The sequence below is a fragment of the Lipophrys pholis genome, assembly GCF_963383615.2.
Source record: "Lipophrys pholis genome assembly, chromosome: 4".
In the NCBI taxonomy this organism is placed as follows: Eukaryota; Metazoa; Chordata; class Actinopteri; order Blenniiformes; family Blenniidae; genus Lipophrys; species Lipophrys pholis.
Window position 1 is genome coordinate 28,478,060 of NC_137637.1, and position 24,617 is coordinate 28,502,676.

The following is a 24,617-nucleotide window of genomic DNA, read 5'->3' on the forward strand; positions in this document are numbered from 1 at the left end:
CAGGGTGTTACATAAACAAATTACATTTTAATTTCGGTGTGCCACCTTTCTACAGTCTGTGCCCCTCTCTGCACCTCCCCACAAGAAAAAAAGTTCCAAATTGATTGAACAGATTTTTAAAGTTGTTATAAGCCAATCAAGAACTTAATTTATAATTTATACTACCTGGTTTTTGAAGATGGTCCAAACAAGACTTGAAAAAGAAAAAACACATATCCGCCTCAGTTTATGTGTATATCATTGCTGAAAAGAACACATACATATTATCTGGGGACTGAGTCAAAATATGAACTAACTTGATGTTTAACAATGATAATGTGATTAGGTTCGGCTGGTAACTGAAAATGTAGGTTTGTATCCTGCTACAAGGTTTTAGACTTTGTAGTAGGATACACAGTACATAATCACTGAAGTGTATTTTACAAATGTCACTGATTAATTGATTATCAGGTTCCTAAATGCATTTTTAGATCATCATCAGTACATACGATATGAAGTCAGGACAACAGATATGGCCTCCTATCGCCTTAGCTTCACTCACCAATTACTCGTATATTCGATGTAAAGCTTGTGACTGGCTTCACATTGTTAAGCAATGTAGCTTTTTCTACTATTAGGACTGGAATATTGATGATTCATCTTTTTATTGTTAGATGAAAGACCAAAATAAACACATAACTATAACTATAACTATAACTATAACTATAACTATATATATATATATATATATATATATATATATATATCTATATATCTATATATATATCATCATATCATCATATCATCATGGAAATCATCATAAAAAACTGATGGATTTCATCAATCCTCAAAAGTTGGGGGTATAATCCTGCACTGGACGGATGGATGGGTGGATGGATGGATGGATGGATGGATGGATGGATGGATGGATGGATGGATGGATGGATGGATGGATGGATGGATGGATGGATGGATTAAATTCCTTTAGGGGCCACACACAGGTAGGCAGGTTCAGGCAGGTTAAATGAGCATGATGCATAATAACATAAAATCAATGCTGACAAGTTTTGACTGCTGCATCACTGATATCTCAGGGCCAGAGGGAAGTCTCATGTTCGCCAGGTCTGACATCCTTGATTTAGAACTTTAGACTTGTTATTGTAAAACAGGTTTTCAAATACAAATTGTGAGATTGTAGTTGTCTCCAGACATACATTTGCTGACATCATCTTATGCTCGTAAGTGTATCGGAGAACGTATTAAACTGGCCTTGATTTCACATTCAGTTTTGTGCTTTCCAGTAAACTAACATAGATACTAGTAAATATTCCAGCAGCCTTGTTGTAGTGTGACTCCAGAGACAGATACATAAAACCCATTTCAGATTTACAAGGCTCGGTAGGATACAGAACCGCATGCCTTTTTCTGTGCCAGTTTTAAATCTAAACCCGTTGTTTCATACGATAAAACTTCACTTAGAAGGAAAACGTGAACACGTGTTTGAGTGTTGCAGGACACTGATCACACGGCACACTCAGGAATACTTTACAGGACCTCCCCGAGGAGCTCGCCGTGCTCTCGCCAGCATTCCCACTGGCAGGTAACCAAGGGTCCCTCCAACCAATCGTAAGACTAAATCGTGTATCAGTATTATCCACCTGAGTGCTACCCTACATACATATCACCCTCGGTGTTATCTCTTCAGAGCGCCCATTGTTGGGATTTACCGCCTTCCAACAGAACGCCAGCTGCTGGTTTTTCAGCCGACCTCCTGAGTAAAAGTTGTGGTTTGTCTCTGGTGTATTGAGTAATTCCTTGCTGTTTATTGTGTTGCCAACACTGTCCTTTGTCTATAAATAAGTCTGCGTCCCATGAGTTCTGAATCTCAGAGCTCTTGTCCTCCTCTTGTATTCATCATTTCATACGTTATCACAGCCGAGCTATACGGCTTCATACATGAAGGGATCTCATAGTGCATGTGTACAGCACGACGTCGATCAGAGTCTTGTTTCATTTAGGCTGTGAAAATGTAAGAAATTGAAGCGTGTCGCTTTGTCACGTCAATCGATTCAGAGCTACCCTGTCGCCAACAAACTAAAGTCTACTCAAAAGAAATTAGAATATAATCCATCCATCTTCATCTCTTTCTCTATCAATATCAATCATTTTATTGACACATAGTAATAGTCTATCCCAGTGGTTTTCAACCGCTGTGTCGTGAGAGAACGTCAGGTGTTGCCGTGGAAAATTGTCCAATTTCATTTAATTGGTTAAAAAGAAATTGCCGCTGGCAGTGATTTGATATTGTTGAGTGTCTGCACGTGAAATGTGTTGGCTGACCAATACATTTACACACCCTTCTGTGCCAGCAGGTGGCAGTAGGGAGCACATCAATACTGACCCTGTTAATGTAAGACAATAGAATGAGTGAGCAGTAGTGCAACCGTAAGGATGCCGGCTACCAAAAGAAGAAGAAGTGACATAGGGGGTGCTGTGAAAAGAAAGCGGTGGATAAATATTTGAAAAGGAAAAATTCAGACTCTATTTTCCCATTTTCTGTTTATTATTAAAATAATTTTGATAAAAAATTTTATTGAATTATTTTATTTGGAACAAAATCCATAGAAACTGTAAATATTGTTATTAAATGTGATTTATAAAGCTACAATATCTCATTTTGTAACCTTTCTGATTGGTAGTGTGCCGCAGGATATTTTGAATGCAAGAAAAGTAACGTGGCTCAAAAAAGGTTGAAAAACATCGTCTATCCTACTTGGTATTGGATGAGAGAGAGGATACAACTTTGACAGTGAGCAAGTCCATCACAGGACCGACACAGAGAAACACACACTTGTACACACATCTCAACATTAATTGGTCAATTTATAGTTACCAATCATCTCTTTTGAAGGTGGTACATAATCATAAGAATAACAATAAAACATATTTTCCTTTCTTCCTTTCAAAATGTCATCTTAAACAACACAAGTACAAAAGAAAAAATATTATTGCATCTCCTGCATAATAATGATAATAAACAATAAATGTGCTGCACTGTTTATGTAATTTTCATACATTAATCTAAAAAGTCTTCATTTATATTACAGAAAATTGAGGGAATCATATGGGATTGTCTCCTTGTGGGTTATCCGGGTACCAACTACCTGCTACATCACAACATTGACAAAGATTTGCTGGCAATCATTGTATAATGACATAAAGTGGTCTTGCTCACCTAGTGGTCTATTATGGTCTATTGTGGTCTATTATGGTAGTTTTGGTGAATGGCACACACATCCATCACAGACGCATTGTGACTCAACACACTCAGCTTAAAGACACTATCAAATATTTCCCCCCTCATGTTTTGCTATAATGTTTTCATCTCAATAAATTACTCAGAACTTTTATCTTCGGGATTCAAATAACTCCCCCAGATAATAAAATAAAATAAAATAAAATAAAATAAAATAAAATAAAATAAAATAAAATAAAATAAAATAAAATAAAATAAAATAAAATAAAATAAAATAAAATAAAATAAAATAAAATAAAATAAAATTAAATACAATTAAAATCAAGAGAATAAATTCCAGTGGGTGTTTTTGCTAAAAGGAAAGCTGAAAGGGTGGAATAACATATAGAGCTAAAGTTATGTATTATAGTTTGCCTTTTTACCATTCCGTTTCTAGTTCTGTTAGTTCTGTCAGTAAAAGTAAACCAGGCTTCATGTATAGTTTTAATTTATCCTATGTTGTCACACACTGAGGCCATCACATGTTTAACCTTCCCAGTAACAGTGCTCATTAGTAAAGGTGACATTGGAACACAAATTAGTCATAAATCTCTCCTCCTGTAGTTCATTAATCTTGCTTCTATAACTGTCGGATGAGAAAGTGCTGCAACATGCATATGCTTAGTGACCCGCTGGGTTCACAGCAGGCTCAATGCCAGATGACTCAAAGACAAAGATCCAGCCAATTCAACCACCATGTCTGTGGAATGTGGGAAGAAAAAGTACTTTATCTATCCCTAACATTTCAACATTTGAACATCTTCCGTGTCCACCTAAATTCTTCTTCTTTCTTTTTTTTTTTTTGCATCTGTCTGCTGCCAGTTTCTGTAACGCTTTGATTACATTCAAGCTTTTTAAGTTTGCAGGAGTTCATCCTGCAGTGGTTTCAGGTCTCACCTGAGATTTTCCATTGGATTTAGTTGAGAAGTCATTGCTGGCCCGTTTTCTTTCTCAACTGTTCTTTTGTGCTACTCAATGCCAGATTTGGCTCATTGTCCTGCTTAAAGACCATAAACCTTCACCTCAAGCCCTGATTCTTTTTTTTTCCCTCATTCCTCTCTTTAAAAAAAATGCTTTCAGATTTCATCATTCTTTTGATATGTTCAATACCTCCAGTACCAAAGGTTACAAAGCTGCCCCGTAGCACAACAGAAGACCTAGAAACAGACTGATGCACACTCCTAACGACATTTCATCTGGTTTCTATCTGCCCGCAGAGCTTTATCTAAGGAGAGAAACTTATTTTTAACAGTTTTGCAAACATTAGTCGTGCCTTTTTGTGCCTTTCTTTCAGCAGTTTTTGTCCTTGGCCTCCGCCCATGAAGTCCAAATTTGGTTTTGTGTGAGACATTTGATACGGACAGAAACTACAGCTCCAGTTGGTTCCAACTGAGCCCGAAGCACTTTCGAAGTCTTACGTGGGCTTTCTTTCAAAATCCTCACCAACCTATGCAGACTTCTCCCATTGAATGTCCTCTTAGTGTGGGAAGCATATTAACAGTTATGTGATTGTGAAACTTCTTGATAACATTCAAACAGGAATCGACTGTGTTGTTTCCGACAAAACAAGTTCTCATCCTGTGGAACAGCTTGGCTGTCTTCACCGAAAACAGCCAGTCGCTTTTTTATGCAGGGAAACCATCATTTATTGAATAAATAAGGTTATGTGGCCACTGAGTGTTCCGCACAAGCAAGTCTTATTTGCTTTGTGAATCTGCTTGAAAATCTAATTTGATTATCTTTCAATAGTGGCCAGTAATGGTGTTAAGAGCACATATCCTGCTTTGATTTGTCTTCTTTTTTTTTTTTTTCTACTTCAGTCCGAGAAAACACTGTGTTTCTATATTTAATGGGTTTTTTTTTTTTTTTTTTGCACACTCAACAAAAACATATAGTAAAGAGAAAAATGCTATAAAAACTGCTGTATATACATCTGTATAATGCACAGACTGGAAATGTTGCTCGAATTCCTCCTTTGATGTTTTCCTTTTCCTCGGCCTCAACGCAGCAGCGTTTGAAACTCAGCTCAGTGCACTGTTGTGTGGATTACCGCTGTGTGAAGCACACATGGACGCGCTGTGTGCATGCTGTCATGGCACACTGTTGTTCATAAGTACTGGTATCTATGCATTAAAAAGAACTGCTGTGGGATAGTCTGGTTGATTTAGCAGTTAGCGTTGACTCTTCACAGCAAGAAGGTATTTACTTTGATTCTATTTGATTCTCTGGAGTTTGCATGGCTCCTGCCTTAAGATACACAATTCAGTCTTAAGCGGGTAAAAAAACACTGCCTTGAGTGCAGGAGTGAGTGACTTTCCATCTCTATGCTATCTAATAAAGTACTGATTTAATGTTTTGCCCCACGACTCCGCTCCTTGTCCTATTCTGCAAAATAATGTAACGCCATGCTTCTTCCTCGATACTGTGTCCTTACTGTGAGGTGAGCTTTTCTATGTACAGTATTCTTGTTTGCTATACAGTCAATAATTGAACATATATAAATATGTAACTATAGGTGTTTGGCCTCAGCAAAGTAGATTCGACTTTTACTTGCAGGGAGCACAAACCACAAAATCCCGCTCTGCTGCTCATGCCAGAAATGCAAACTTCATACAAATATGATGCAATTTAATCAATCAAGAGATAATAAAGGTGTTTTTTTTTCCAATAACACATTACAGTTTATTTATGTTTTTTTCTTATTTGACTGAGTGAATTCAAGCTACTCTACATCCATCCATCCATCCATCCATCCATCCATCCATCCATCCATCCATCCATCCATCCATCCATCCATCCATCCATCCCTCCATTTAATCCTGTTCAGTGTCGCAGGGTGCTAAACTTAATCCCAGCATACTATGGGCAAGGGCAGGATACACCCTGGACAGGCCGCCAGTTCATCGCAGGGCAAACACACTAAAATCTGTAATCTGAAAATAAATAAATTAATATAAACAAAATTTACAAATTGCTTATGAAAAGGAATACGTCTGGAAAAAACATTTCATTGTGCAAAAGTAAGCGATGTTTCTTTCTTTTTTCTGTTGCGGATGTGTGTAAATAAAAAGACATGACACAAGATCTACACGCACGCACCAGTTAATCTCTTTTATAATTAAACCAAATTCAACTTTACACATGCGACCGTGCATAGCAGCAAATAAAACATGTTGGTCCTGTCTTACAAAGTAAACTAAAAGTGAGACTTTTCTTTGCGACTGTGGACTCAGACAGGATAACGCCGTCCTCAGGTGGCCTCATTACTTTGGAAGAACAAACAAGAGTACCTGCAGATTAATATTTGATTCCTTTAACCTATAGCGTGACACTTTTACATAAATTAAAGCTTTTTGCAATCAAGTGGCAAGCGCTTGGAAAATATTCTCACAGTGGTGATTAAGCCTATCACGATAAGTTCCGTCTCAATATTTCATGGTAGTTTTTAAAAAAAAAAAATGTTTTAGGTTGTGTAACTTGTGAGACACCAACCGTTTGTGTGGATTAATACAAACGGACGTTGTGATGGGCACAAAGCAGAAACTAGATGTTCAACCCCACGATGATGTTCAACCTAATTGGCAATACATATACACAGACATGTGACTATTAGATATTCTGGATGTTCTGAGTGGGACTGGCCACAAACTAATAGGAATTGATATATGCAAGTATATTGAGCAGTGTTTATGTAATCATTCTCAATTGCAGATGGTTGGAACACAGGTTCAGATGGAAGTCAGTGGTGTAAGAATCCAATTATTACATTGTAATGTCTCCATACCACTTTAAAGCTTACTTTTCAATTATATCTGGGGCAATTATGCTGCGTATGGCTGTGATGATGACGCACTTTGACTTTGCTGCAACGTTTTTCCTTTTTGCTTCTGGTAGGTATTCTTTGCACAGCATCGTTACATCACGACTGTTAATTATACATTGAGGCGACAAGAAAAGTTTAGTTCTAGTATCAGTGGTTAAGTTATTAGTAAATATCTTATTATTTTGCTGCTGAGGATACATTAAGCATCAGTATTTTCACCATATACCAAGAAAGTGGAGTGTTTTCTTTGCAATAATATGGATTATCAAAGGATTGCCAATGCCTGACAGATGATGGTTGCTCCCAGGGCTCCACATGCATTAAATCTTACTTAAAATAAAACAAACACACCAAGAATTACATTAATAACATTAATAGTTTGTGATATATTGGTGTAGTACATCATTCATTGAAGAGACTTAATGGCTATTATGTGCAATTTTGCAACAGGAAAAAAAAAAAAGTCATGTGTAACACGTAAGATATCTGAAGAATTTCACCATACCCACTGAAAATGCCCACGGATACGTAACAAAAGAGTTTCTGACACAGCCTTCACTATCGTGATTTTGTTTTGGTGAAGCCTGCAGGCTTGTAAACTCTGTGGGCTGTTACCTGACATAACTCATCTCACAACAGATGAAATCAGGCCTGCAGGATTCCGCTTTGAAAGGGATTAAACTCTCCAGGTTAAGCAGACTTTCTTTAGCCACTGGCCAAAGTCTTAGCACCTGGATTTTTTCCACTTCTTATTGGAATATTTGTCCATAACCTCAAAGGGAAATAGTAAAGTCAATGTGTTTGTGTGTGTGTGTGTGTGTGTGTGTGTGTGTGTGTGTGTGTGTGTGTGTGTGTGTGTGTGTGTGTGCCTACGATGAAAGTAGACCATGTTTTACAAGTTAATGAAAAAAAAAAAAAAAACAGCAGCAACAAAACAGCTGAGATAAACATCCAACATGAGGACAGCAGCAGACAGGCCGGCTAATGTTAATTAGGATGCCTAATGTGAAAGCATTGTTGGTGCTGTGGATACATGTAACCTTTATATTATCATTTCACTGCTGACAGATTTGACATTCATATTCCTCACAACCGCAGCTCCTGGATGGTCCATTCTTCACACTAATAATCAAAAGTGGTGAGAAAACTGCAAATAGGACCTTGCATCTATATACCATTCATTAAAGAATATCCCCATAATGTCCCCTGTCTGCTGTATGACTGATGAAGTGTGGACACTGAATACCTGCTGATATTGACCTGAACAACAGTTTGTATCCCTCCCTTTCCCCTCACAATGCAACTGTCTGTTGGTTGTTGCTCTCAGTTTGATCCTTTTCTCTCTTTCTATCCCTTCACCCCAACCAGAACAGCATAAAGCTGCCACCTCTGAGCCTGATTCTGCAGCTCTCTTCCTGTTAAAAGACAGCTTTTTCCTTTCCACCATTGCCTATGCTTGCTCATGTGGAATTGTTGGGTTTCTTTCTCTGTAAAAGTGCCTTGAAATGACAGTTTTTTGTTTTTTATTGGTGCTATATAAATCAAACCAAATTGAATTTAATTATTGCTACTGTTGAGACTGAGTTAATCCAGGATTACAGAAGCACTGCTAATCCATGTAACAGGAGTTCAGTGAAACTATAACAGAGCTGCTCTTCAATGGTGACAACTCTTGTTGATAACCACAAAGCTAACAGCAGCTCTGCTTAAAAACGTTATTACTTGTGACTTTGCACATCAGTCCAGCTGCTTCACTGTCATTTTTTTATTAAAAGTGTTAAAACTCATGTTGACACTTGGTTTTGTTTTATATTGTTTCAAGCTGGGCTTGATTGTGGATGTTAATAAATAAAAGTAACTGAATCTCTAATTCCATCAGAGCAATCCGCAATTAAAGTGTTAATGTCAAAGTCAGTGATGTTCCAGTGCTGTGACATTTTAACTACTAAATATCACTACTATTTAAATTAAAGACATATTAAGTACTGAAAAAAAAAAAAAGAAACAGGTTGAGAATTTACCCCAATATTGCTGTATTGAATACCCTGCAGTTAACCATAAAATTACTGTTAAGAAAAAAAGACTTTAAATGTTTCTAGAAAACAAACTTGCATTGCCTCAAATTCAAATATGTATTGTCCAGCTTTAGAGACAACCCTCCAACAGATGTTTAATGGAAACTGCTGCGAGCAACAAACTCGCGTCGGCTCAGGCTCAAGTGCGCCCTGCCCGGCTGGGCAGATGTGCTCCGCAGATTTTAAATAAACCCGGCGAAAACAAGCTGCAGCGAGCAACAAACACGACTTTAACGCCTCACAAAGTCTTGACAAAACCCATACGAGCGACGAAGCCAGAGCCACCCATCTATGGCTGCTAACACAATGTTCTATCAAACTAACAAGGACAACATTGTGCAATTGATTGAAAACCCAATTTGCAGTCAGTCAATAGGGCGTTGGCGGTGCGAGATGCCAACCCTTCACCATTGTGCCCACTCAAACATTATAGGAGCAACACACATGTAAGGAAGAATTAACAAAGATTTTTAATAACAATTGTTTTGTAATATGACAAACCTAAAGCTTAACCAATCAATGTGAATATAATGCTTTAGAAACTTTGTACTTTAGACCATTTCACTGTATTTTCAACCAGAATTGTAGTAATTTTTAGTAGTTCTTGTTGTTTCCGTAATGGTGGTTTAGCCAAAATAGACATTTTCATCATGTATATTCTGCTTCACATCCAAGCAAAACTGTCACATTATCATGGCACTATTTTACTCTGGGCTGTATCTGGCCCCTGAATTCAAATTTGTCAAAATGTCACTAAACTGCAGTACCAGTATGAAAGTATGAAGTGTGAAAGAATTGACAATTTAGAATTGGAATCAGATTGAACTGATGCCTTGAAACAATTGGGGATTCTTGACTAAATGACTACGGTGTCCCTCCACAGTCATTTTGTTGTACGTCCACAAAACTCACATATAAAAGCTGTTGGATAAATCCATTTTTAAGACATGGAGGACAGTCTCTCCTCGCTTACACGTTCACACCTACAGCCAATTTAGAACCACCGCTTTACCAAACACGCCTGAACTTGGCAAAAACAGAGAAAATAAAACAGAGCAAAGGAGTGCAGAAATAGGAAGACACAACACAGAAATATCCTGGGCCCGACCTCACATCCACGTCTTCACAGTGTGTTGTTAAAACTTCACAGGTTATCGAAGCTTGCAGCTATGTGAAAGTGACTTTCAGACAACGGTGATCGTCTGTTTTGGCCAAACCACAAAGACAACAATGCCAACCTGTGGCAGGTGATACTGTGAACCTGTGGAATACCAGTATCATATATAATTACACGCTCCACATGTGATAAAGCTTCTCTCAGTCACTGTCAGTTTAGAAGAGTTTAACCTCTCAGGAGAAGTATTTAGAAGAAAAAAAAAAACTCTTTAAAGTATTTACACATACAGAAAACAAAGTGAAAATCTCCTCCATTGACGTATATTGCACTTGTCTCAATCATGATAAAAGTGCAGTGAGTTTTTTTTTCCCACAAAGAGAGAGACTGTGTTATCTACAGTAGCAGGAAGTATGGCAGTGAGCCTGAAGCTTTAACAAAGCAGCCCAGATAAGCCAGTCTCTTGTAATGGCCGTGCGGGTAAACACAGTTGACTCAGCAGAAATATGCAGCAGCGACGAAATGAGCTGATTTTGAATATTGGACGTATAGCCGCTGCACTTTTAATAGGCGGGCGATGCCGTCAGAAGCCCTTCACCGTGAGCCGAATGTGTCACGTCCCTCAAGACAACAAAAGACGGATGTCTTAGAAGTCGGCTGAAACTTTAAACAAAAAAGGAACATCGAGCAGGAGAATTTCTTACTTGTGCACTTTTTGAGCCCGGACCCTTTCTTCACCGCGTGACGGCTGAGTTTGCAGTTGAAGTTGTTCTCCCAGAACTCGGCGAACCAGATATTCCTTCTGTTGTTCTCCAGCGTGCGGCTGATGAAGTAACGATCAAACCCTGGACAGATCAATGCGTTCATTGTCACTGACACAGCCACTCTCAGTGTAAACAACGGTGTAGCTACAAGCTGTCAACAAGCTGTAAACAACGCTGTGTGTGTTTAGTTTGTCTAATTTGTTTATATGGTGTATCATTTTAAGTAATGATACATGACGATTTCCCTGAAATGTGCGAACGGTTTTTAGATGTTTGGCCCAGTGCCCGTCTTTGTACCTCTGATGGACTGCCGCTTGGGCAAGATTGTGACGGCTCCCTCCGCCATCTCCTCCTGCTGCACAACCGGAGAGATCTTTGAGCCCCAGCTGTCCGAACCCACCCAGATGAAATGACCTGTCTGGTTGGCCTTTTTCGCCGCGTGGAGTAGCCGCCTGCGAAAGGTGAGGAAACAGATGTTACCACGGATAAGGTCAGCAACCCAAGCAGCTACACTTTGATTTTCAATTCATTCCACCGCGGTCTGGCCGGAGCCGCACCGAAACCGCCGTTCCCCCACATGTTTCCGAGCCGTCTGCTCTGCCCTCCTGTTTTCTAATCTTCAAAGAAGTCTTAAGTAGCCATTACCAGGCCTCACCTGATATCGTCTTCGTTGGCAAAAAGGATGACAACTCTAGCATTTGGATTTTCTCTGAGCCGCCGGATGACCTTGTCAAACTCCCCCGGCTTTGGCTCCCGGGGAATCTTGACTGACTGGGAGATGCAAACACCACCTGAAAGACATTTAAAGATGTTGTAAGATACTTTGTATAATCTGTCAAAACAAACTTTCACCTTTGCCAGCAATATCGCAGAAAAGCAAGCACACAGCCGCAACGCAGGAACCAATGGCGGCACAATGTGGACTCCTTTCAGTTGCGTTGTGAACTTTGCTTTTATAACTTTGCAGCCGATAGACTTCAACACATCCATGCAACGCCAATCAAAAATCAATCTAAAATTAGACTAAATTCTGCTTGGGAGAGACGTGTGGAAGATTTCGAAACAACAATCACTCTTGAGACTCAGTAAAGTCAAATACAGGTTCGTAAATCGAGAGAGCGCAATCACTTAGAACATACTTTTGGCATTTTTGACAAGCATTGACAAAAACTATATTCATTTTGAGACTAAAGAAACCATTGTGAACCTTGGGGAGATTACTATTTTCCAGCAATAAATAAGAACCTATTCAGTTCCCAGAATTTACTTTATGTTTCTGTGGCAGGAGATGCAACTTTTCACTGAGCGATAACTCTGATACAATCTGTGCATATTGCCTGTCACAAATCCCATTAAAACGGTTGAAATACGATTTCGCAACTCAAGACAATGCATCTCAGCACCTCATGTCAGTGTGTTGTTCACACGGTCAACACTTTGTTGATTTTTTAATATGAAGACAAGAACAACAGCGTCATCAGCCAGAAAAGACGCAGCGGCATCGACAGCAAAGTCTCAGCGAAACGAGTGTCACACTTTTAGCTCCTGTGCAACAGAAGAGGATTTTTTGTTGTTGTTGTTATTTTGTTAATTGTACTATGCTTCGTTAAGTCACACTAATGTCTTTTTTGGGGAGTAATTTTCCGCACTTCTTTTTTTTTTTTTTTTTTTTATCAAATATCACAATTTGTTTATGTGATGAACCAGATAAATCAGTTAGGATAAATGAGTTTTTACTACACAAATGTAAAAAAAACAAAAAAAACAAAACAATCAACACTAATCAACAGTAAACCTGAAATTAATTAAAGTCACACATTGCTCACAACGAGCTGAATCGTGTGTTTATGTATCAACGGCCGAGTCACGGAGAGGAAGGAACTCAGCAGATGATTATTGATGCTTTTCAGTCGAGACTTACTGGACTTCCGCTCTGCTGCTCAGCTCGATGAGAAAACAGTCCCAATTTCACCGTCTCGAAAAGGTTCGAGGTTTGAGACAGAGCTCATGTCACCAAGCCTTGTTAAGTTTGAGAAGGTCACACAAAACCTTCCGACGCCGTCCCCGCACATGCAAAGACTTATAATGGCAAAGTCATTTGAAGCTCCCCTGCTCACTTTGAGAGTGATGCGTGTGGTCGGCCTTACGGGGCCCCCATAAGGAAGCTCTCCCCCAAATGTGTCATATAGACCTTGACATTTTTCCTTTTATTTTCCCGGAGTAAATGAATGCAAATCCAGCATATTTGGTTACCTTCTCTTTTCTCCTAATTAGTTTTGACAGAATTGAGAGATAAAAAAGGCAGAAAATGAGCAAACCAGCAGGATATCTAGATCCTTCACAAACACAGCCAAGTACAAATTCTTTTCATGTGCGACCCCCGTCTGCGCGCTGTCGCTATGTCAACATGAGAAGAAACAGTCTTTTCATTTGAGAGGTCCAGATATGTTAAGAGTTTTGAGGGGGGGAAAAGAAAATCTGCATGCTTTTCCAGTGGAGGAGTTACAAAGGTCCAATGAAAACATTCTCCTTTCATCCATCCTGTCAGACAAGTCGGATTAGTTCTGTCATCGCATCAAGAGAGATGCTGCATTGGCACTCTCTGAGTTTGAAACTTTTACTCCTTAAATTTGTTTAGACTTGTCCATAGTAGATTAACCCATCAATCCTTCCAAATCAAGTCTCTGGGTGGAGGCAGGACACACCCTGAACAAATCCCCAGTCCAACCAGGGAACAAAGACAGAGAGAGATGGACAGACACACTCACATTTAAATCAATAAGCAATTTATGGTCAATTAACCTCAAACACATGCTTTTAGACTGAAGGAGGAAACGGACGTAATACATCCATGCAAACACATAGAAAGTTTGAAAGCTGCACTATTTAGATGGCAGCTCGCGCTGACCAACACATCCCCAACCAGCCCACCTATGGATTGTTTTACAAAATAAAAATGGATGCAGCCAGATAAGTGCAACCTCAGTGCAACACTCCAATTTTACAATATGTGCATGACATGTTCAAAAAAGGGGGTGAACTCAAATGATTTGGAAGTGACTTCACTGCACACTTGGTGTTGGGCTTACCACAAAAAGCTCAGGGTTTGAATATGACAGCCAACGAAGCAGTTCAGGTTATATACTCTCTCTTTTACTGCCTTGTTCTTTGCCTATAAAGTCATTGTATGCTAATTGCATAACTTCCAAGTGTCTGTCTCCTGGTGTAAGTCCTTTCTAAACTAATATCATGACCAGGATGTACTGAACTCTCAGTCCCTTGTGTTTTTCCATGTTAGTTCATCACAACACTTATTTGTACAATACTGGTTAATTAAAATTTTTGGTGTTTGTGTTGCTAATTTTTAATGTGCTTGCAGAACTTTCAGATTTTTTTTAATGAAACCTACATTAGAAATAAAATGTATTATTATTATTATTATTATTATTATTATTATTATTATTATTATTATTATTATTATTATTATTATTATTATCATTATTATTATTATTATTTTGTTGGATCAAGCTGTAACACATATAGAATCATGTATGTATTGTTTAGCTTTTTTAAATGAAAAGCCTATTTATAAAAAAAAAAAAAAAAAAGTAAAACAACAATAAAAGAAAGGATAAAAACAAACAAACCCTGATCCAAATAGTACAGACCAAAGAGAAGAAACTTGATTGTGGAGAAAAGGAGCTCTTTAAATGAGACGTATGTGACCGGGAGAGCTGGTAGCCACATGACAGTAAAAGTAGATAACACAGCAGTCTCCCCATCTGTGGCCATATTTAGGAGAAAACATTCAAACTGTCAGCACCAGAACAAAAACAACTACTGGAAAATGTCCTTCTACTATTGTAATTCATGTACGATTCAGTGGCTCACTTCCGGATTTCTTTTAATTGACTTAAAATGAGACAGTTCTTTTACTTTTACAAGTCCTTTTACTTTTAGAAGGTCTTTTCATTAAACAAGTACTTCCACTTCTATCTAAGTGAATATCGTGTGTGTTTGTAAAACATCTGCGTTTGGTAGATAACTAGCTCTGCAAACACAACAAGCACAGGCAGAAGTACAGAAAATTTCATTCCCATGAAAAGAATGGGTTTTCAGATTTTAAAAAACAAAACGATGTGTCGCATCCCACAAAAAAAAAAAAATTAAATAAAGAAAAAATCACACTTTAACAGTCTTTATGGTTCAGATCATCCTTCAGTTTATGCTACACTGCCGCTGGCTGTGTGCGTCTTGACTGCAGTCGTGAAAGCATTTCATCACTTCAGCCAGTTGTGTGCGATGACCCACTTGTCCAGTTGACTCAAACACACTCCATTATCGGTCATTTTGGGTGTTTACCTAAATGGATGGCTTGAGATAAGTGAGAAGCGTCCCAGGCATGCAGTTTCTCACATGCCACGGCAGAAGACAACCACTGTGTTATCGTAACAATGTCTTCAATAAAATTAATGGAAACTAATAGTGACAAATAGCCCGGGGCAGTGGCAGGCCAGCCGCAAACACACAGTCTGTCTTTGTCACAACGGTCGATTCATGGTCTCTCCCTTTTTTTTTAGTTTTTCTGTTTCTGTTTGTAGCGCGATGCCGTGAACACAGTCATGCACGACATACTGTATGTACGGGACAATATAGTGCAGTCAAACAGAAAATGTGTCTCTCTTTTTTTGATCATTTCAATCACCACCACAAATTAGATCATGTAGTCGTAGGCACGACGCTTCACAAGCGGATGAATCAAGAATTAGATTCAAACAGCACAGCGAGCATTATGTAGAAGACACGCAAAACTGTCAAAGTATGAACTGATTTATGCATTTAATGACAGAGTCGTCAGAACTCAAACTCAAATCAATTAGCCAGTCAAGCAGCATATTTCTCCCTATATGATGACAGCCTCACTTCCGGGCTATTTTTATATGGATTTACACAGCTTTGCTGTCTTGGCCCATCAGTTTGAGTTTTGCGAATAGATCAAGTGCAGCTTATTTCTCCTTTGTGAGGATCATGTTTGGGGGGCTTTTGTCCTTCTGTAATGTCATAAAGGCGACAATGAAAAATCAGGCAACTGAAATCATTTTTTGCTCAAGCTGATGACCTGTGTCTCATCAATGTTCATCAAACTACAGAAAGAGATCGTGGTGTCTGAGAAAGCCAATAGGTTGTTGGAAATGATGTTAATAAAAATAAGGGAAACGCCTGATTCAAGTTCAGGATAGCTTTCCCTTTCCTGAGGGACTCTTGGTTTCTTCCTATAGTCCAAAAACAAACATTGGAGGTTAATTAATGACATTAAAAGTGCGACTGCATGTCCCCCTGAATTGGACATATGTATAGGAGATGGACAGACCCTATAAATTACAAAAACACCCATAAAAAGAAATTAATAGCCATATAAAATACACAATGGGAGTGTCTGTTAAACACTAAAGACGAGAGAACAGCAGTACTTGGTGAAATGGAACAACTTTTAATAAGCCTGTGTGTCACCCATTTAATCAGTTTTATAAATAAGACATTGGTGCTGATGTTGACGTGATGAATATATTTTCTTTACATGTGTGAACACACTTAAAGTTAATATATACCTTTATTCTATTATCCTCACCTTCCCTTCAGCTTTACAAACTGTTTTATAGTCTCTCAGCTCCTTTTGGTGTTACAGCTCACACCTTTACTGCTGAAGAATATGAAATATTTGAATGCTGTTTTTAGGTGGTGACGTTATTAACAGTTTGGCAACAGTTTTGCTTTGTCAGCCTCATGGTGCGATAACACCCCATCTATGGATGCGTGTGCTTTGAGGATTTGAGGGCCACAACACCCCTCAACAGGACGACACCATAAGGTCCTGTTATGAAGAGCTGAGACGAGGACAAAGCCAAAACCCTCCATCCCCTAACACAACATACAAGTTTAGTTTTTTTTATTGCAATATTACTGAAATTGGGAAAGCAGATATATTTTATAAAGTTCTTATGACTATTAGTTTGTTAAACTGACGCATCAGTTAAACTAAAGCATCACAATCTTAAAATGCAAACTACGCAGACGCCAGCCTTACATGTGTTATGTAATAAACTGCAGTTCTTTGTACTGTTGAACTACTTAACCGCAGCAACACTGGATTAAAGTTGTAAGGATGCTCAACTATGAGCTCAACTGGAATTTCAGATAAACGGCAGGAGATTTTCCATGTCACGGCTTTCATGTAATAATTCGAGGTAATCCATACTGTAATTTCCTGCTTGAGTCAGAGCTTGTAAAAACAGCAGTGAGTTTTCTAACCTTGCAGCAGGCCCATTTAAAAAAAAAAAAAAAAAAAGAACAGATTTTTTTTTATTCCATTGCAAACAGCAGCTGTTTGCCCCTTGTTTAAATTTGAATAGATTTCATGAAGACTTTTCTGCCTGTGAGTAATGCTATTTCATAAAAAGGAAAGAAACAAGAAGGACACAGACATACTCATGAAGACAATAGCTAACATTAATTCCCCAAATAATGATGAGTCAGTGCGTTATAATAAGGATGTCTACCAGGGAGTAATCTGACGGAGGTCAGCGCTGAATGGGCTCCTAAGGTTTGTGTGTGTGTGTGTGTGTGTGTGCATGCTTGAGAGCGACTGTTGCAGCCTGACATTTAACGACAAACGTGAACTATTTACTGCTCTCAGGAGCTGAGCTGCGGCTTCACAAATGAAATGTGAAATGCAGAAAAGTCACTAAAGTTCATGGAGGAGTTAAAGCAGTGAACTGAGAGCATATTCAAAGAGCAAAGCCCAATCCCGAGAAACAGTTTGATGCGAAAGACAACTTTTTCCCTGTGATGACTCTGCCTTCCTGCTGCTGCATTTACAATACAAAGTTGAATCTTCCAGGTTTGCGTGCCGGCTTGCTTTGAGTCAGGAGGCTGTTTTCGCAGATATGTGAGGAGATTTGAAATTGTCTCTTTGCAAATGATTCTCCTTTTTCTTGCCAAGTGCACACTGCATAACGTTAACTGCTGCGTGGGGCTGACGCGCCAGGAAAGGAGGAAAAGTAATGTCCCACTGTTGGTATTCATTTGTCAAAATGAATTTCTATGGCATTTGTTTCTTACTGCAGGGCCCCACACCGCAGAGGCTTTTTGTGTATTCTGTTATGACGTGACCAAGCTCAGTTCATGTTCAATTAAACCATCGTAACACAACAGTATTAGACCTGAAAACACAATTTGTTGTTTTTCTGCTCTGCTGACCTTCCTAATTGTACATCCTTCCCCTGTTATTTGTTCACCACACATGTCTCTTTCTGTGTTTAGTCTGTAGAGCCACTCAAGTAAATAATTAACATGTGGAACGCAGCTTTGTGATTTCTTTTTCCTCTCTGTTATTTTTTTTTTTTTTACATGATTCACACAATAAAAAATAAAGAAAAAAATTAAAAAGGGTTGTTCCCGTTCCTTGTGTACTCCGAGTGTGGAGACGTGGTTGAGCTCATATTTCACCTTGAATCAAGTCAAAGCACATATTCAAACAAAGAAAAAAACTGTGGAATAAGCACTTTTGCTTAAATCAGTGGCACGAAAAAAAAGAAAAAGAAGGCCTGTGTGGATAATGAATGAAAAGAGTCTAGCATTATTTAGTTATTTCAAGTTGTCAGGGATAGGAGGATCAAACTATATTTTAGCCCTGGTTAAAAGTTGTGAGAACCAAAGTGCTCCAAACTGAGAAAAATAAAAAAGATTTAAATCAATATCATTTTCACCTCTGCCAGGAAGGTTCTATTTCTTTCTGTTTGTTGGCAGGGTGTCTCCAAATATATTAGCACATTTCAGTGAAATCTGGTGACAACCTTTGCCAAAGGCCAAGCGATTATTTTCTGAATCCATTCACCCAAAAAAGATTTCTTTTTTTTTTTTTTTCCTGAAACAGGCGATTTCCCAGATGGCACTTTGGAAACTATATAAATGACCCTTCTGTAGAAACCTCCCTTTAATTTTCTTTTTTTTTCTTCTTTTCAATAAATATTGATGTTGTCAAACAACAACCTTTTTTCTTTTTTTTTTAACTAGTATGTCGCTTACTTTCTATGGCAGTTGTCCAGAAGACACTGAGAAGATTACTGCTGAGCGCGGTGGTTTGTCACAGAGTGCTGGATCGAAGCACATTAATGGAAAGTTACCTGGAGGACAAAGTGTGAGATGAGAGGTGTTGCGCCGCCGTGTTTCACCAGGTCCAGTAGTCAACACTGCCATGTGTGAGGGTATTTCAATGCTCTTAATGCTGACAGACGTGATACAGATGCCCATTTTCTTCCCGACCGGTCCACACTGTTAAAACTACTCAACATGCATGGTCTTAGTTACATAGAGGGGCTTTGGCTGTCAAGAGGAAGAGGAAAACGCATCTGATACACATTGCAAATTATCACTGAATGCTATTAAAGCTATTCCTAGTTTTTATATAAATGCCTCAGCACGTCCAAAGGCTTGAGCATTGTCTCCATGTCACCGTCATTTGTGTCTCAAAAGAGAGACTAAAGCCTCGTTTCCACAGTGCCCCTTGGTGCCGGTGCCGGTCGGGTGGGGGTCGGCTATCCGTAACCAGACCCGTATCAGTGCCGCGTTTCCATTGCACGGGGTTCGGTTTGAAATGTAGGCGGGGTTATGAACGGTTGCGTAATCATGCAGGATGTGACGCCATAACGGGAGGACATTTTCAGAAAAGTTTCCTGATTGCTGCAGAAGAACTGATTGGAAATGGCTGCTTGCTGGGAGAACGGCGGTTGTCACGGACCAATAAGCAGACGGCAGTGTTGAAGCTCCTCCCCCTCATATCCGGCACATTGTGCCTGGTACCCCAAGTGGAGGGGTAGCGAGAAATGGTTACCAATGGTACCGGTTGGTAACGGTTCTGAGTCAGTGGAAACGCACAACAACCGGTTACGACCTGACCCGTACCGGCACCAAGGGGCACTGTGGAAACGTGGTTTAAGAGTATTGAGAGCGCAGGGGTTTTTTCTGCTGAGGTTATCAAAATTGGATTTAAAGAATGTGAAACAAAACCGAGAAAAAAAAAAAGGGACATTCTAACCAGACTTTTTATTTGACACATATATTCTTGTGCCGGTCTGCTCAACATGAGTGACATGTGAAATGCAAGTTAATACTTAAATCAATGATATTTTCTCACCTTAAAAAAAGAAAGAAAAGAACTGTGGGATTAACTCGGGAATAGACAGGTCCGGGTTGTTATTTGACATTATTTACTTGTATTTCATATCTTTAAGTGACATTTTGCGACTTATTGTCGTGTCGTGTGCTGCAAAGTGCCCTGCTTTCAGGAAATCAAGCTGTCATTTCTCATTCTCGCTGTTGTGCCTGACTTTGTTCACAACGCTGATGAAACGCGTTTGGTCAAATATTGTAAGCGAAACACGTTAACATAAACACTCGGTGGTGCTGAGCTTGAAGTGCATTAAAGCAGAGCAAAAGAAAAGGGGGGGGGGGACTGACAAGACTGAGAAAAACAACATAACAGAGAACCTTGTGGAGAACAAGGTGCATGTTTCAGCTGTTTTTTACAGACAAATGGGAAAGAGTAACGCAAAAATAATTACAGCCAGATCACATAATTCTAGACTATGTTAATATTCATGTTTGCTTAGATGTTCCTTTTTGTACTCTCATATCATTTTCCTAATGTCATCAAATACATCTTTTGTGTAAAATCGTTAATGTACAAATGAAGAAGGGACCAATGTTCTGATCTGGCCTTTTGACATGTCGGTGTGAAAATATTTTTTCTTTCCTTTTTCTAGTTTTGTGCTCCGTCTCTCATTAAGTGGTGTCTCATTTTGCGTTTTTTTTTTTTTTTTTTTCACAATCCAGTGTGAGTACACTTGAACTACATTAACAATTATGTGTAAGAAAAAGTAAAAGCCTTAAAACTTACATGTGTAAAAATGTTTTAGTTTCTTTTTTTATCACCACATTAATACTGCAGAGTAATTTCTATTTGTTGGAACCAAGCATGCTCACTAGAAAGAATTTTCACTTGTAATGCTCCATATGGCAAATAATCCGAGTACGTCCAGGAATTTTGGAAACAAAAAATTTATTTTGTTCAGAAATTCAGCATGTTGCAATATAATATCATTGAACTTCAGCCATATAGCCCGGTCCAAATAAACACCCAAACTAATATTAATAGTTAAAGAGTGTCACATTTTCCATTTTGTTTTTCGAGGCTTTGCTCCACGGTGGTCTGCTCTGAAATGTCAAAAGCCTCAATGCCTTTGCTTTTCTTTCTCTTCTGGTTTAATGCGACACTGGCAAACAATAAAACAAAGCAATGCCTCCGTCCATGGCGGCCGGACGGATTGGACTTTTTGACAAATACGGGCGGTTACAGCACTTCGGGACACGACTCGTTTCCGCTGCCCCCGACTTCCGAGAGAAAAGTACATCAAGTACACCATCTGCGTGTGAAAGTTACTCTAAAGCTCCTGTCGAGGTAGCATGGGCTGAACTCAAATGACTTTCTTGTTTTTAGGGCTTTGGGTCGGTCCGGAGCCAGAACGAGTCAGAACCTGTTTGTTTTCAAGTGGTGACCTTTAGTCAGCATTGTCTCCATCAAACTAATCACCATAATGTTTTTCAGCAGCAGCACGAGGCGCCACGATGACTCATCACTCAAAAGTTTGAGACGCATCAGTTTGAAGTGGCCTCTGTAAAATTACATTCACATCAGCAATAACACAATGATATAGTGAATTTAATTGCAAAGCCTCTTCATTAAGCCAACCGCTCTTTTGTTTTCTTTTAATAAATCTTCACAAACGCACCATTAACACACACACGAGGGTTTCTCAAAGGGCAAGATTAAAAAAAAAAAAAAAGAAGAAGAAGAAAGAAGCAAATACTACATGGATGCATAACAGCTCCCGCTTTGTTTTTCATCCCTCCGCTAAGGAAAGGGGCAAACAAGTTTCAATCAAAACAATTGACTTCTGCCTGACCTCGTTCCAACGACTACAGCGCAGACTCGCCTGAGGCAGAGCTGAATCTGCACACTGCGCCTTAAGAAACGCAGCACTTCAAACTGCCTCCTACCTAATTGACTTTGTAACAGTGTCGTAGTTCACTGCCACCAAATTGACTGAATTTTCAAGCACACTTTGGCAACAACGATCCGCTGAAAGTGACAAAACGGCCTGTTGGCGCAACATGAAGTTCATCTCCTGCAATGCGAAGAGCAGCAACAAAACTAGGACGTGGTATATTTCACATTTAGAGCAGATTATCTAACTTTTTACATAACATTGTTTTCTATATCAACCTGCTATGGACCTTTAAAGGTTTCAAACAAAATAAATCTGACCATTTTTGCAGAAGAAATAAAAAAAATAATAACATTCCATATTCCATATTTATTTTCATATATCAACAATTTTACTATAATTTAATCCGTCAAATAATAAGATCAGGTGTATGTATCAGTCAAGGTCCAGACAGCTTCGTACATGTGGTTGCCAGCTTTTTTTTTTGGTTTGTTTTTCTGTATGTAGAAATTATAATGATTTTATAATGATTAACAATAAAATACCCACAATAGGACATCTGGTCTAAATAGCAGCAGCAAGTTTGATGAGGCTGGTGTCAAATTACATGTACTGATTGTTTTGTTGGCAGTCTTGGTGTTGTTAAAAGATTTGCTTACTATAGCAGGAGCATAAAAACCCGGAAAAAGACACATTTTATTGCAGATGCTCTTTAAATATGATGAGCAATATTCTGTAGTCTAAAAGCTGCACAAATCAATATTTATATATCAGCAGTGGGGTCCAATGACTTCTTGTAGGTGGTGGGTGTAGCCCTCAAGGACAATCATTCATTAATAATCCGATGACTCAGCAGCTCTCTTCATCTTTCCCTGCCTTCAGGTGGTTTTTCACCCCACCGTTTCAGTGTTTAGGCTCACAACATTACCGTTTTGATTTATTCCCATCGCTCTCATTAGTTCGTTTTTTGGCCGTAGCAGATCGCCTGCCTGTCCAGCAGGTAATGCCAGATAGAGAAAGTTACACAACTTTGGAGGACACAGTGGAGCAATTTGTACTGGGCGTGTTAGGAAGGTAGACTAAATGATTAAAATATGGCTCCGTATAAAGTGTTGGAACATTAAAAAAAAAAAAAAAAAAAAGAACTGAGACCATAAGGTAAATGTTTGATTCTCATTTTATAAATGTTCTCCCCAATTAGGCATACCTCGATCCGTCTCCGTCTCTTAAGAGTCGTCTGGAGCTTCAGTCATTTCCAGCCAACATCAATCTAAATTAAGACCACGACAGTCACAGAATGTAGAGCGCGCTCAGAAAAAATAAACACGTCGGTCCAGGAAAAACATGCGAACTCTTAAAAGAGACTCAAGCCCGGAATCAAACCTCGGTCTCAATTCTGTGATGCAGGAGTGCCAACAAGTACACCACCAGTTTACATGAACAAAATGATGATAATCCACGACTGCTGCATTAACTTATCCTGACATTGTGGCATTTTTAGGCCAGACTGTCACTGTGAGGATGGATGGAGAGATGAACTGATTACAACTATGTATGGTCCAGGTTTTTCTTCTCGGTTAAACTGGGATCGTTCCACTAATGGGGTATCCCTCTCAATTCGGCCTGGACTTTTTCCAGCTACTGTTTTCAACACCTGACCTGTCCTGTGCAGAAAGGGACTGCTGTTTACCTTCAGAGAGTGTTAATTAAACGGGGGGGTGTGGGGGATCCCGGCGCCATATGGAGGAGGCTCCCTGACAGCAGGCTCCCACTGTTTTGGAATTTCACCTTACTGCTTCTCTCGGTGTTTCTGTCGCGGGGAGGTCATCTGGAGTGACAGACTGACGATGATTAGGTAATAGGTCTTCACAGGCCGCCGGTGCTTCATAAATCCGCTCAGCTGGATCGCACATGGCTCACTCACAAATTTGGCCACTCCGATTTTGTCGCTCCTGACTTGTCAAATTGTGAAAATTAAATGTCACTTCACTGAGGAGAGGCCCAATTTGTTGTTTACTCGTGAAGTAGTTCTCGTGGAGCAAATTCGGATATATTTTCCAAGCGCATATTTTTATCCTAATGATTTATTTGTGCTATTGCGAGAGGTGCCTGTGAGTGGGAAGGAACCTGCAATAGCACACAAAACCTCTCATGTGAGAAATGTTAAGCCTCGAGAAAAGATACACAGTTGCTCTGGAGTATTTTTGCACCATAATTGACGTGCAACAAGCATAATTTCCCATCATTAGAGGGACCTGTTGCCTGGGTGCACAGGAGCTTCCAAGGAAGAAAAAAAAAAAACCCAAGCCCTTAAGCTGCCAGCCCAGGGAGAAAACAGAGTTGCAGGATCACAACTGCGGAGATGTGTGCAAATATGACAACAAGCGAGCGTATTCTGCCCATTCATTAAATTCGGTGCAAAAAAAAAATCATAAATAATGTTAAACACAATGAAACAGACACGGAGGAGTGCGTTCCTATAAACTCGGTAACGGAGTGGAAAA

General features: G+C 39.2%; 1 protein-coding gene across 2 annotated transcripts in view; it reads right to left on the reverse strand.

The window, feature by feature from the left end:
• LOC308109110 (metabotropic glutamate receptor 4-like) overlaps positions 1–24,617 on the reverse strand; it is a 187,143-nt gene that overhangs the window by 36,451 nt on the left and 126,075 nt on the right. For both annotated transcript variants that reach the window (XR_013935317.1, XM_080462482.1), the window contains 3 exons: positions 11,706–11,841; positions 11,348–11,502; positions 10,991–11,131 (listed from right to left, as the gene is read on the reverse strand). Coding sequence is in view for 1 of the 2 variants with exons in the window: in XM_080462482.1 (XP_080318608.1) it covers positions 10,991–11,131; positions 11,348–11,502; positions 11,706–11,841 (432 nt within the window). In the remaining variant the exon portion in view is untranslated. The remainder of the gene's footprint in view (positions 1–10,990; positions 11,132–11,347; positions 11,503–11,705; positions 11,842–24,617) is intronic.